This window comes from Drosophila innubila, chromosome X (genome assembly GCF_004354385.1).
Source record: "Drosophila innubila isolate TH190305 chromosome X, UK_Dinn_1.0, whole genome shotgun sequence".
Classification (NCBI taxonomy): Eukaryota; Metazoa; Arthropoda; class Insecta; order Diptera; family Drosophilidae; genus Drosophila; species Drosophila innubila.
In genome coordinates, this window is record NC_047626.1 from 14,195,557 (window position 1) to 14,209,555 (window position 13,999).

At 37.1% G+C, this 13,999-nt stretch overlaps 1 protein-coding gene across 2 annotated transcripts; it reads left to right on the forward strand.

The window, feature by feature from the left end:
• Window positions 1–194: 194 nt before the first annotated feature.
• LOC117780019 (E3 ubiquitin-protein ligase TRIM33) lies at window positions 195–13,529 on the forward strand. Of its 2 annotated transcripts, none has more exons than XM_034616389.1 (7): window positions 195–360; window positions 3,411–4,769; window positions 5,208–7,333; window positions 8,262–8,793; window positions 8,856–9,019; window positions 11,664–11,896; window positions 12,024–13,529. In XM_034616389.1, the coding sequence occupies exons 2-7, from the start codon at window positions 4,240–4,242 to the stop codon at window positions 12,126–12,128; spliced, it is 3,690 nt and encodes a 1,229-aa protein (XP_034472280.1). In that variant the 5' UTR covers window positions 195–360; window positions 3,411–4,239; the 3' UTR covers window positions 12,129–13,529. The 2 variants fall into 2 exon arrangements, with proteins under 2 accessions (XP_034472280.1, XP_034472287.1); XM_034616396.1 differs by having other exon boundaries at window positions 8,325–8,793.
• The last annotated feature ends 470 nt before the right edge of the window (window positions 13,530–13,999 follow it).

Genomic DNA, 13,999 nt, shown 5'->3' on the forward strand with positions numbered 1-13,999 from the left:
TGACATTGCGATATTTGACTCTTTATTACGTTTGTCAGCAGATTAGTTCGAGTTTGTGGCTAATCATGACAAAATATTTGATTTGTATTTTTGCAGCCTTTTTGCAATTTTTATTTTGCATTTAATTTTAATATTGGCAACATTTAAATATCGATTTCGCGACAATGCCAAAAACAATCATATCGTTCAGACTATCGTGAAATAATTTTCATCGATGCGATGTGTTGTTATAAACCATCACTAAACGAGAGAAGCAGCAGCGGCGGCCAGCAGTGCTGTGTGTGTGTGCGTGTGTGCGCGACGAAAAAGTATAAATCGTAACGAGCAGAAGAAAAAAAACGTGTGAAAATTTATAGAAAGGTATTGCAATAGAATAATTAACAAAAATGCCAAACGTATTGCCAAACTGCATTCGATGTAGAAACATTTGAAGGACTCTCTCTGTTTATGCGTGTGTGTGTGTGTCGTCTATGTGTTGCGTGTGTGTGTGAACAGCAGCACCTGGGCGGTAGAGTGGAAATTTTGCGTTCAAGGACAACAGAACGACTGTGGCCACAGCTGCAAGTGTGTACAGTGTGATGTCCTTCCCCTCCCCCCTACCTCCCACTTTCATTGGCTCTAGATATGCTCCTCGGCACGCCAAGACACTCGCCCCATGTTTGCCCAGGCTCACGAACTACATACATACATACATAAATGCAGCCAAAAAGCACCGACTTTTTAAAAGAGCGGGCGCGTTTTTTCCACTCAGTTTCGGTTGAGCTGCAAAAAACACAGTTGTGTTGTACAGTTACAATTCAAGCACAACAACATTGATTTGCAGGGCAGCATTTAAAGATACAGATATAGTGTAAAAGAGCGCATTTTAAAATAGAACTTTTCACATATTTTTAATAGAAATTTAATTTTCAACGAAATCAACGTATGTACGTATGAATGTGTGCGTGTGGGGTTGCCAATGTTTTTTTTTTGGCGCAGAGCGAGCATGCGCATACCATCACATGTGCGCGACGCTCTCGCTCTCGCTTGTTCGCTTGCTCTCTCACACCCGCAAAACACATGGGTCGCAATTTGAGAGTGGCAATGTCGCGCAGCGAGAACAAACGTTTGAAAAAGAAAAACGAACAAAACGAGAGAATGCAAAATTAAAAAAAAAACGGAAAAAGAAAACAACAGCTGCGCAGATTTGACAAAGTCGAATGGTCTGCGTTACGGAGGGTGGTGAGGGGGTAACATCTTGCTGATGCCCATTTCCAATTGCACGGGACGCATAGTCGACAGTCGACTCGACAGTCGCGCACAGATTCTCGTAAACAAAACGCTAGAAATTTGCGTACCACGTGTGTAGTTCTGTATATGCGTGTGCAAGTTTGTGTGTCGCGAGTCTATACATATGCATACATACATACGTGTGTATGTAAATAAATCAACGAATGTAGTAGATACGCGTGTTTATGTAAATACATAAATTGTTGCAATTGTTTTTGTGCAACTGATTTGTTGTTGTTGCTGTGGTTAGTTTATTACCGTTTGTATTTGTTCCCTGTGATTTTGAGAGCTACTAATCAACATTTAAATTTACGGCACATCCGCTGCGGGCATTACTCAAACCCGCGTGTGCTTAAGTACATACATATGTATGTATTTTAAGTACATATATAGTATATACATAGATTTGTTACTGGACCCAATTAGTTGGGAGATACCCTTATGTCTGTTTTATATGTACAAGGATTTTAGCACAACGTCCTTGCGTGCAAGATATTAAAATTGGCGCATAGAGGACAAAAATACAAGTTGAATTTGTTGCAAACGGCATTGGCTTCAAATTGTACATACATACATATGTACATAAAGACACACACACAAACTCTGCTGCAGCGATGTCGACGCAGGCGCCTGCGCCGGTACGTGATTCGCAATTTCTACGCGTATAGGTGTATGTGTGTGGCGTTTGTATATGTATGCTTCTGTATATCGATGGCACGTGCGTGAAGAATCGATTCACGTTTATCCCAAAAGCTATTATTAATCTACGATAACAAGCAACGAGATCGATAACGTATTGATAGAACTTATCGCATTTTCAAACGATAAATTCAAAGAACAGCATTTAACCGTACATTTAAAACGCGACTTTGATATACATTTTATTTCAAATATAAATTTTATATCATTTAAGTTATATATTATCGAAATTTGAGCGACTTGTTTTTCTAGTTCAAATGTGAACAATGTTAAAATGTAATGACTATTAATTTTCACTATTGAAGCGCATTCGCCAGGTGGAAGTTTAAAATTTTATTTGTGCTATAAAGTTCTAGTAGTATGTGCTTCCCTACCCTCCCCCCCCATCCACTCATCTTTGCCAGACCTTGGGGACTCGTTTTACTTTAATTATTTACACGGACACAGAAATGCTTGCAAGTACATTAGAGATGAGCGATATGGTGATATTAGTGTTACAGTGACAGCTGTGACTGACCATCAGTGACAGCTCATATTAAACTGATCTTTTGGTAATATTGATATTACATTTTGCAAAGCTCTCTTCTACGGCTAAACATAATTTCAAAGTTTCAACTTGTTTATTTATTTTAAAATTAAGTTTATGTTTTCATACTTACACTATACTTACACTATAATGCAGAAAGTAAGAATTTGTGACAAAATATTATTCAGTGATTTTGCTGTTGCTAATGATATTTTGTGAGTCACAATTATTTAAAAGTAACAGTTTCGTAAATATCGTGTATTGTTCAATTTGTAGTGTGTGAAATGTCTAAACTTTTTACTGACAATTGTAAATGTAAAATAGGACACTTTTACTTTTCAAATGAATTTATCTAAAATTCCTCTTATGGTTCCCCAAAGTATGCAGCATTAGTGTGAAATGTGTGACTTCAATGCTCTGTGTGTTGCATAAGCGACAGGGACTTTGGCATTTGGTTACTTTTCCTTGACACCCAGTTGTCTTTCTCCCTCCCACACCCACACCCGCACCCGTACCCGACCCCCTGAGAGAATGAGGTGTTGAGACAAACATTTCATCATTTACTTTAGTGCCAACAACACATTGACTATGTTTTTCGTTTAGTGTTTTCTCTCATTTAAAAGTCTCGTGATAGGCGTGTCGTCGTTTTAGTTTTTTATTTATTATTATTATTTTTTTTTTGATTTTTTTTTTTTAAGTCGGTTCGCGTTGTTTGAAACCGCTTCGTTTGTTGTTGCAAATAATTTAAATTAACGTTATAGACAATGGCCATGTTTGGTCAGTTTAACCGTTTAGCCGTTAAGTTATAGTAAATAATTTTATTTTCTTTATATATATGTAAATATATATATATATTAATAATTGGTTAATTTACGCAACGTGCTTTGTCTTTTGGTACGTATTTTTATTTGTGCAGAACGACGCTATCATCCTTCGTCTATTGTCGTCGTCGTCGTCTTCGTCGTACTCGTCGTTCTTCGTCATTCGTTCGTTCTTCAGATACAATAACAACTACAAACAGCCAGAACAAGAACAACGCGCAAGTCAATGCTTTAACTGAGCCTCTAACGGATCGCAATCAACATCACAGAAGAGAAGAATACCAAAAACAGAAAAGATAAAACTAACCAAACGCTGGATTACAAAATGCACCAAGAGACGCGTAAAAAGTAAAAAAGGAGCGCCAAAAGCAAATTGCAAACTGACTGTGCTTCTGTGTGTGTGAGCGTGTGCGTGGGTGTTCTGTGTGTGTGAGTGAGCTTATGGATATTTGAGTAGAGCAGCAAGCGAGCGAGCGCGCACTCTCTCCCTCTCACATTGACTTTGCTTTGGTGTGCTCTGCTGCTTGTGTATTTATATAAACGTGTGTGTGTGTGTGAATGCAGTAGCAGCAACTGAAGAGAATCAATTACAAACAGAGACTCTCACTCACTCTCGCGCATCTCTTTTGTGCAATTGGCATGGCTGCAAAAAGCAATAGCAACAACAAGGACAACAACAATAAGGATATGCAGCTATAAGAATATTAATAGTAGAGTAAGCGCAAAGGATTTGAAACCAAATAGAAGATAACAATAACACCAACACGCCTAAGTATAAGGAGCATAACAAGAAATAATTGAGAGAGAATTGCTAATTGCAAATTGCGACAAAACTCTTCCCACCCCCCGTAAAAAGGACACAACAATAAATAACAAAACACACAAAAAACAAAAGCTAATAATAAGCGCAGATTGTTTGGTAAGATGAGCAGTCTGTTGGATGAGCTTGGCCAGACGCTGTCGCCAGCGACAATTGATGACCAACAGCAGCAGCAACAACAACAACGGACATCGCTTGGAACAACACTATGCGATGATTCGAATGTATCGTTGGTGTTGGAGGAAACGGATGTGAGCAACACGAGCAGCAGCAGCAGTACGAGCAGCACAAGCAGCAACAGCAGCACGAGCAGCAGCTGCAGCAATGGCTCCGTCTCCGGCACGGATACGGATACGGGCAAGGGGAGCAGCACCCTTGGCAGCATTGATGTCGCTAGCGTAAGTTCGTCTAGCATTGGTTCGGCTGCATCGATTACATCATCGGTATCAACGACCGCACCATCAACGGCCAATTCATCGGGACTTGGCTTGGTGGTCGATGTGGATAGCAACATTGGTAGCAGCCAGGAGCTGAGCCATGGCTATGACGCCAAGAGCGTTACGGAACTTGATTCGCTGGAGGATTCATGCGGTTCCATGCTTAAGGATGCTGACAAGCTCTGCAAGTTATGCAGGTTAGTAAAAAATGTGCTGAACAAATAACAACTACAACTATCGATATAGACAACATTAATACTCAGTATTGTTAATCGTACGATGTTTTGATTTGATCACGATTATCTCAATTTATTCCTTACCCGATTTTAAAGCAGTCATCCAAATAGACAGAATAGGGGTGTTCCTGAAACATATTCAGATATGGTTTAAGTAAATTTAAATCTCTTTCAGGAACAACCCTTTTTGCACACTATAGTAATTTGATTTTAATTTCGAGAATATAAAAAGAAAGGCGCGAAAGCACAAATTGACAATAGAAGATGTGAAAACTGTTATCCACAGACTTTTTAATAATTGTTGAGATCAACAAGCACAAGCTACCACAATTGTTGATACTCTCGATATGATAATCCAGTTGATGCAATTTTTAAATGTATTCTCTTTCTGTGTTATAGTTCGCGTTTGGTTATGCCTCGCATTCTATCCTGCTTGCACGTATTTTGCGAGGATTGCCTGCTGAATCTGCTGGCAAGCAAGGAGGCCGTATCCGCCAGTTCACCGGCTGCCTCACTCTCATCGGCGGCCAGCTGCTCATCGGCATCGTTGGATGGAAGCGAGCATCGGTTGCACTCGTTACTTGAATGCCCCGTTTGCAAGCAACAGACTCAACTGGACAACAAGGGCGTTAAGGGTCTGACCTGTGACTATATTGTGACCAATATATTGGATCTGTCCAATCTCGAATCGGAGCACATACCGTGCACATCATGCAAAAGCAAGGAGGAGGCTATTTCCCGTTGCAATGATTGCGCAAATTTCCTATGCAATGGCTGCGATAATGCGCATAAATATATGCGATGCTTTGAAAATCATCAAGTGGTCCGGATCGAGGATCTGCAGAAGAACGTGCAGAATGATAAGCTCATCATACATAAGCCCATATGCTGTCGTCAGCACATTAATGAGAATCTCAAGTACTATTGCTTTACGTGCCAGGTGCCCACCTGCAATGATTGCCTGCTGAGTGATCACAAGGGCAATGATCATCATTATGAGACGGCAAACATTGCCGAGCAGGCGGTTCGCGCCGATATGGATCAGATCATCAATGAAACCATGAAGAAGGCAGAATATTGTAACGATGCTGGCGGTAATTTGAGCAGCGCTTTAACCGAACTCCAATCCCAGCACGACAATGTGCGACAACAGATCGACGATGCCTATAAAACATACAAACGAATGATTGAGTTAATCCGTGATCAAATGCTTGCCGAATTGGGACGTTTACATTCGGAACGAGAGCTTAAGATCATGGATCTGATGCAAAGCCTTGAGAACAATATGGGAAGATTGCAGCAGGCGGCCCAGTTCGGTCAACGTGCCATTGACAAGGCCAATGCTGTGGAGTTCCTACTGCTGAAGCCAGTGATTAGTGCCCAGTGCACATATCTGATGGAGCAGACGCCCCAAAGTGATGCCAACTATCAGCTGCAGTTCGAGTGCATGCCAGAAAAGTTTGAGCGTTTTGCTCGCGAAATGTTTGGCAAATTCCGCACCGAATCAACAAAGACATCGGGACATGGATCATTGGGATCAGCAATAGCTGGAGGTAACATGTTGACCACATCGACGCCATCACCGACGACCACGCCCAAGCAACATACACCGCCACCATCGAATTTGGCACCTGGTTGTCACGGCGGTCATGGTTTGTTGCCCGCAGGAGGACGCAGTCTTTCTGGTGCCGGAAACGGTGCCAGCAGCAGCTCCGTTCAAGGACGTCTTAGCTCAGCTGCTGTATTTAGTCCTTTATCATTGCCATCATCGCTGCAGAGCTCATTCGATGGCGACACCTCGGTGATGACCAATTTTTCAATGATGAGCACATTGCCACCAGACTCACCGCCACAGTTGCCGCCGCCACTTCAGCAACAGCAGCAGCAGCAGCAGCATCAACAACAGCAGCAGCAGCATCAACAACAGCAGCAGCAGCAACAACAACAACAACAGCAGGCGTTGCAGCAGGTGCAACAGCAGCAGCAGCAACAACAGCAGCAACAACAGCAGCAGCAACAACAGCAGCAGCAGAAGCAACAACAACAACAGCAGGTGTTGCATCAACAGCCACAATCGTTGCCCGTGGCACAACAAATTTCCCAGCTGGTGACACCCCAAGGCATTGTTCAGGTGCAACAATCGAGCGGACATGTTAATCTCAATACTGGTTCAAATAATGCCACTGTTGGCATGGGACTAGGCGGCCTTAATGGTCTGGGCATGAATGCTGGTGGTCCGCCACCTCCGTTCAGCATGCTCGAGTATAATCTATCGCGTTTGGCCAGCCTAACTGAGAATATCCCGGATACTCTAACTGATGCTTTAAGCGTTGGCAATACAAATGCGGTTGCTGTTGCCTCTGCTGCCGGTGCTGGCGGTTCGTCCTCCCATCATCAGCAGGCGGTCATACCCGCATCGTCCGTAACGCCCACTCAGCCCATCACATTGGCCGACATTCTGTCCGGGGATCAACGTGCGCTCAACAATCTGCAAGCTCTGGCAAAGCTGGGACTCAACAACAATGGTGAGTTTCAATTTGCAAATCTATTCTAGCTATTTAGTCCTGCTTTTTGCTCCTCTTTGATTTTGATCAATTCAGTTAAAATAAAGTAAAGGGAAAAACATTGAAATTATGTCTCTGTTTACTCTCAAATGTACCATTTTTGGATAGCGTATAACAGTATGCATTTTAATTTAAAATTTTTTTAAAAAATATTTAAATTATTTTATGGTCTAATATATAATATAATTATATAATATAATTATAAAACATACTTGTTATTTTGGTTTAGTTAGTAAACTTTATAATAAAAACGATACTACGTTATGTAAATGAGTAATAGGAGTTATAAAATAAATTTAAATTTTTTTATTCCATATTTTTTTGTTTAGATAGAAAAACGAATAAATTATTTATTAATTAAAATCAATCAAAATTTTGCATTTTATAAATTTTATTTTTAATATTTTAATCTTCACGGTCTTTGTATATATTATAATTATAATCAGGGATCGCAGCTTTTGATGTTTAATTTTATTTCAAAAAAAGCAAAATAATATTTAAGTTTAAATTTGTTTTTTTGTTTTTTTTTTTGTTTTACAAACAGTGGTATATATTTATTTTTATTTTAAAAATCAAGTTTTTCTCTCAGGAATTTCTATGATAGTTAAATAGTTAAACATAATAAAATGAGATTACGTTTAGCAATTTAAGTTTCGGTAAATCGAAGATTTTATTTATTTATTTCCCTTTCTGGTTATATCTGTTTTTGTTTGACACTTTTGAGTTTTTCTTTTTGCAACAACCAACACACTCGCAACACCAAAATCCAAACCAAAACCAACATCAACACCCAAAAACCCAACCACACCAACAATAACTCAAACCCCAAAAAACACTCCCAACAAACACAAAAAAAAAAAACAAACAAAAAAACAACAACAATACACAGATGAGCATCACGATTTGTTGTCGTCGAACGGAAGCTCAACGTGCCTTGATTATATTTTAACAGATTTCTGCATGCCGGCAGCAACATCGCCCAGCCTGCAGACATTAAATCCAATTGTGGGCGGTGTCGAGGATATGAGCCTTAATAATTTCCATGCTGTTGCCCCACCTGGCACCACAAGTGTTGTAACTGGCCGCAACAAGGCCACACCGATGCAGATACGTTGCAAATTTGGCTCATTGGGCACGGCCAAAGGACAATTTAATTCACCACATGGCTTTTGCCTGGGCGTAGATGAGGAAATCATTGTTGCCGATACCAATAATCATCGAATTGAGGTCTTTGACAAAATGGGCGCACTCAAATTTCAATTTGGCGTTGCCGGCAAAGAGGAGGGACAACTCTGGTATCCACGTAAAGTGGCCGTCATGCACAATAATGGAAAGTTTGTTGTGTGCGATCGTGGAAATGAACGTTCTCGCATGCAAATCTTCTCCAAATGTGGACACTTTATGCGCAAAATTGCCATCAGGTAAGTTAAAAATGCAAACAATAATTGACAAATATTTATAGCAACATGTTTCTTATATGTAGATATATTGATATTGTGGCTGGACTGGCTGTCACCGCCAAAGGTCACATTGTGGCCGTCGATAGCGTCTCGCCGACCGTCTTTGTTATCTCCGAAGAGGGCGAACTCGTCCGTTGGTTTGATTGCAGTGATTATATGCGCGAACCCTCCGATATAGCCATAAGAGGTATGAAACAAAGACAAAACCATAAAAATTTTCGGATAGGTTCGAGCCATAGAGCGGATTTTAGGTTCGGTACGCAAACCGGTTTATATATCCCCTGAACGTAATTTTTTTTTATTGAATCGATTAAATTTGTTGTTAAAAAGAATGCAAATTTTGTTAATAATTATTAACTGTTACATTTTAATAGTTTTTAGTTAATAATTATTAATTTCTTTTCTTAATTCTGACATAGTTCCGAGATATTTAGAAGTCAACAATGTATGTAATTACTATACCCGTTATGTTATGTTATGTTTTCAAAGCAGGGAATCAAACCAAAACAAATATAGGTTAACAAATATAGGTTATAGGAAAAGGCTCTATTTCAGTTTTTTCTTTTGGTTCCAGTATCAGTACTGATACGTAACGGTACAACAAATCAATTTTGAAACATTTTAAAATTTTAAGATGTCGTTTTATAATAAATAAAATTTTAAAATTTTGAATTTTCGAAATTTCAAAGGGGGGACCCTTACCATCAAAATCGAATCTTGGTCGAAAATAATAAAATTTTCTAAATGAACAAAAATTGAATACAGAATCAATTAAGAGGCCAAAACATGATCAAAATGGCATTCCGCTTGAAAATCGGTTACTTTTTGATGAAGTTATGAGAGATCAAAGTTTTTGAAAAAATGTCAATTGAATAGATGGCTTAGAATCGAAAAAATATCAAATTTTCTAGATGATAAAAATTTAAATGCAGAATCATTTTAGAGGTCAAATCATGATCAAAATGACATTCCGCTTGAAAATCGGTTAGGTATTGATGAAGTTATGAGAGATCGAAATTTTTGAAAAAATGTCAAGGGGTATGTATGGAAAATTGAATGATAGATGACTTAGAATCGAAAAAATATCAAATTTTCTAGATGATAAAAATTTAAATGCAGAATCAATAAAGAGGCCAAATCATGATCAGAATGACATTCCGCTTGAAAATCGGTTCAGTTTTGATCAAGTTATGACAGTTTGAAGTTGGTCAGACTGCGGATTAGCCACTTTACAAGTCCAAATTTTTGTTCAATTTCACATGATTTTTTACAAAAAAATGAAAGGTCCCAGAATCAAGTTTAAAGTGTTCTTTTATACTAATTACGATATAAGGAGTTGATTAAAAGTGAAAACTTGAGATTTAAAATTTTGAATTTTCGAAATTTCAAAGGGGGGACCCTTACCATCAAAATCGAATCTTGGTCGAAAATAATAAAATTTTCTAATTGAACAAAAATTGAATACAGAATCAATTAAGAGGCCAAAACATGATCAAAATGACATTCCGCTTGAAAATCGGTTACTTTTTGATGAAGTTATGAGAGATCGAAATTTTTGAAAAAATGTCAAGGGGTATGTATGGAAAGTTGAATGATAGATGACTTAGAATCGAAAAAATATCAAATTTTCTAGATGATAAAAATTTAAATGCAGAATCAATAAAGAGGCCAAATCATGACCAGAATGACATTCCGCTTGAAAATCGGTTCAGTTTTGATCAAGTTATGACAGTTTGATGTTGGTCAGACTGCGGTTTTAGCCACTTTACAAGTCCAAATTTTTGTTAAATTTCACATGATTTTTTACAAAAAAATGAAAGGTCTCAGAATCAAGTTTAAAGTGTTGTTTTATACTAATAACGATGTAAGGAGTTGATTAAAAGTGAAAACTTGAGGTTTAAAAATTTAAATTTTCGAAATTTCAAAGGGGGGACCCTTAGCATCGAAATAAATATCTAGTAGAATCTAGAGGACATTTTTTTTTTTTTTAATTTAATAAAATTTGAACGCAGAATGAATTTAGAGGCCAAATCAAGACCAAAATGACATTCCACTTGAAAATCGGTTTACTTTTGATCAAGTTATGACAGTTTGAAGTTGGTCAGACTTCGGAGCTAGTCACTTTACAAGTCAAAATTTTCATCCAATTCTTCATGATTTTTAACAAAAAAATGAAAGGTCTCAGAATCAAGTTTAAAGTGTTGTTTTATACTAATTACGATATAAGGAGTTGATTTAAAGTGAAAACTTGAGATTTAAAATTTTGAATTTTCAAAATTTCAAAGGGGGGACCATTAGTATCAAAATCGAATCTTGGTCGAAAATACTAAAATTTTCCAAATGAACAAAAATTTAATACAGAATGAATTTAAAAGCCAAATCATGATCAAAATGACATACCGCTTGAAAATCGGTTCAGTTTTGATTAAGTTATGACAGTTGGAAGTTTGTCCATTCTTTGAACTAGCAACTTTACCACAACCGTACCGGTTTCAAAGAAAAACAAGTAATTTCTTTAAAGTACTTTTATATATATAAGTAGTTCACACTAAAGGTTGATTTTTAAATGATCGTTCCTATGGTGTGTATGGTAATTCTCAAATGTGTTTTGAATGTATAAGACAGTAAGAAAAAAACATAAATGCTTTGCGTACTGAATGACCTTAACAAGTTTCATAAAGATAGCTTAAATACTGAGAAACTAGTAAGCATAGATGCAGATGCTATATAGGCTCAGCATGTCGTACTGATCAAGAATGCATATATATATGTTTTATTGATATTGATGTACATGTATTGATTATTTAAATTTTTATCTTCCGCCATTAAAGACAACGATTTCTATGTGTGTGACTTCAAGGGACATTGCGTGGCCGTTTTCCAAGAGGACGGCACATTCCTCTATCGCATTGGCAACGAGAAAGTCACCTGCTTTCCAAATGGCATTGACATATCTAACGCTGGCGATGTACTCATCGGCGACTCACATGGCAATCGCTTTCATGTCGCCTGTTACTCACGTGAAGGCGCTCTTCAATCCGAGTTCGAGTGTCCACATGTTAAGGTTGGCAAATACTCTTAATATTTCTTCTTTTTTATTTATATGATCCAAGTTGTTTTGTTTGTGTAATGATCCCTTTTTGTAAGGGATTTCAATTGTACACTTCATTTAAATTGTATTTCATATGCAGGTTTCACGTTGCTGTGGCCTTAAAATCACCTCCGAGGGCTATGTGGTCACATTGGCCAAGAACAATCATCATGTGCTCGTCTTGAACACCCTCTATGTTCACTGATTGCAAATCAAAGCGCGCAACAATCGTCCAGCTGTCGATATGAACAAATATAACTATAAATACTCTTCGGGCAAGATTTACGGATGTCGCAGGCAGCAACAGCAGCATCAACAAAAGCAGCAGCAGCAGTAGCAGCAGCAACATCAACATCAACAGCAGCAACAACTGAAACAACAAAACGGAGCAGCAGCTTATGCCACAATAAAATTCAAGCTTAAACGCTGACTCTTGAAAGGTAAAGCTCTCGATCCAAAGGCAACAACTCTGAATAGGCAAAAGAAAATAGATAAGCAAAGAAAACAACCAAAAAAAAAAAAAAGATATAATACAAAACAAATAAGAACACGAAACGATGGCAACGAGCGAATCAAATCTCGAACACTTACATATATCTATGATGAATATGAAAATTCTTTTAAGAAAAATGTTGTGCCCCCGTACAAGAAAGAACAACAAAAACAAGCAACAAGAAAATGCAACAATACTATTTTTGATCTCTAATTTAAAAGCAACAACAAAAACAAAACAAAAAACAATTAGCGCTACTAAAAACAACAAATCTATTAAACAAAGAATGGAAGAAGAAGATGCAAAAACAAACAAACAACTTTACTTAGTGTAAAAACAAACAACATTGAAAAGAAAAAGTACGAAAAACATTACTTCAATTATTTTTAACACGTTTTAAGAATGAAAAAGAAAATGCTCTAATTTTATTTTTGTTTATATTTATTTTAATTACGTTCTTGTTAAAAATTGTCCTTGAACACAACACGAAACACTTAATAACACACATGATACACACACTCACAGACACCTTCAATTCTACATGTTACTTATTATCTATGTATAGGCATATATATTGTTATATTGACCGATTAGCTTTTTTGTGCATACCCTTCCAAATTCTTTTAGAGACAAAAAAAAAACCAAAACGAAGTACGTATATGTGTATTTACATGCCTATGTGTGAAACGTGACCGTTTTGTTCACATTTCCCATAGTGGCCAGGAAAACCCAGTCAGGAGAAACTTTGTTGATGCTTCGTAAAGGCAATAATTATTACCAACAACTGCAACAAAATACATGTATCTTTTCGATATTCAAAGAAAAATCATTTTCCTTACCGCTGATATCTATACATACATACCTAATATCTTAAACATACCTATATGTGAAATCCTATGACTTTGCCATATATATATGTATATACATATATATATATATATAAAACAAACGTATAAACTGTGTATATGTATATGTACATACGAACAACAATAACAAGAGCATATGTATCTGTGTGATGTGTCTGTGTGTGTGAATGCGCGTGCGAGTGTGCGTGTGTTATATATGTTTTCATTGTCGCGTTGTGCGTGTGTTAAAAAATAACAACAACAAAAAGTCTACATACAAACTAAATTTAAGCTACAAAACCAAACACAAATGCAAATTATGCAAATGCATTAGGCCAACCAACTAAATAATTACGAAACAATACTAATAACAATACTGCAAAAGAGAGAAGGAAAAGAGAAGATAAATGAAATGAGAAGAAACCAAACAAATAACTATTGTTAAGTTCTATATATATATATTTACAATGTTAAAACGATATTCCTTTTGCTTATATACATACAAAGAAAACAAAAACAAAACAAAAACAAAAAAAAAACAAACATACATACATGTGCATATGCCCGCATACATAAATATATATATATGTATATTTACTCTATATATAAATATATATAACATAAAGCACATTTTGGGGCATGTGCCATTTCTTTCCCGTTGTAATACAATATATAAGGCTGGTTTACTCCCAAGACATTATTATTTTTTAAATAACATACATATATAAATGTAACTAT

Excerpts from the sequence above, each read along its gene's own strand:
- LOC117780019 (XM_034616389.1), top strand. The coding sequence starts at position 4,240 with ATGAGCAGTCTGTTGGATGAGCTTGGCCAGACGCTGTCGCCAGCGACA. Across the intron at positions 4,770-5,207 it reads AAGCTCTGCAAGTTATGCAG|TTCGCGTTTGGTTATGCCTC; the intron begins GTTAGTAAAAAA and ends TCTGTGTTATAG. Across the intron at positions 8,794-8,855 it reads ATGCGCAAAATTGCCATCAG|ATATATTGATATTGTGGCTG; the intron begins GTAAGTTAAAAA and ends TCTTATATGTAG.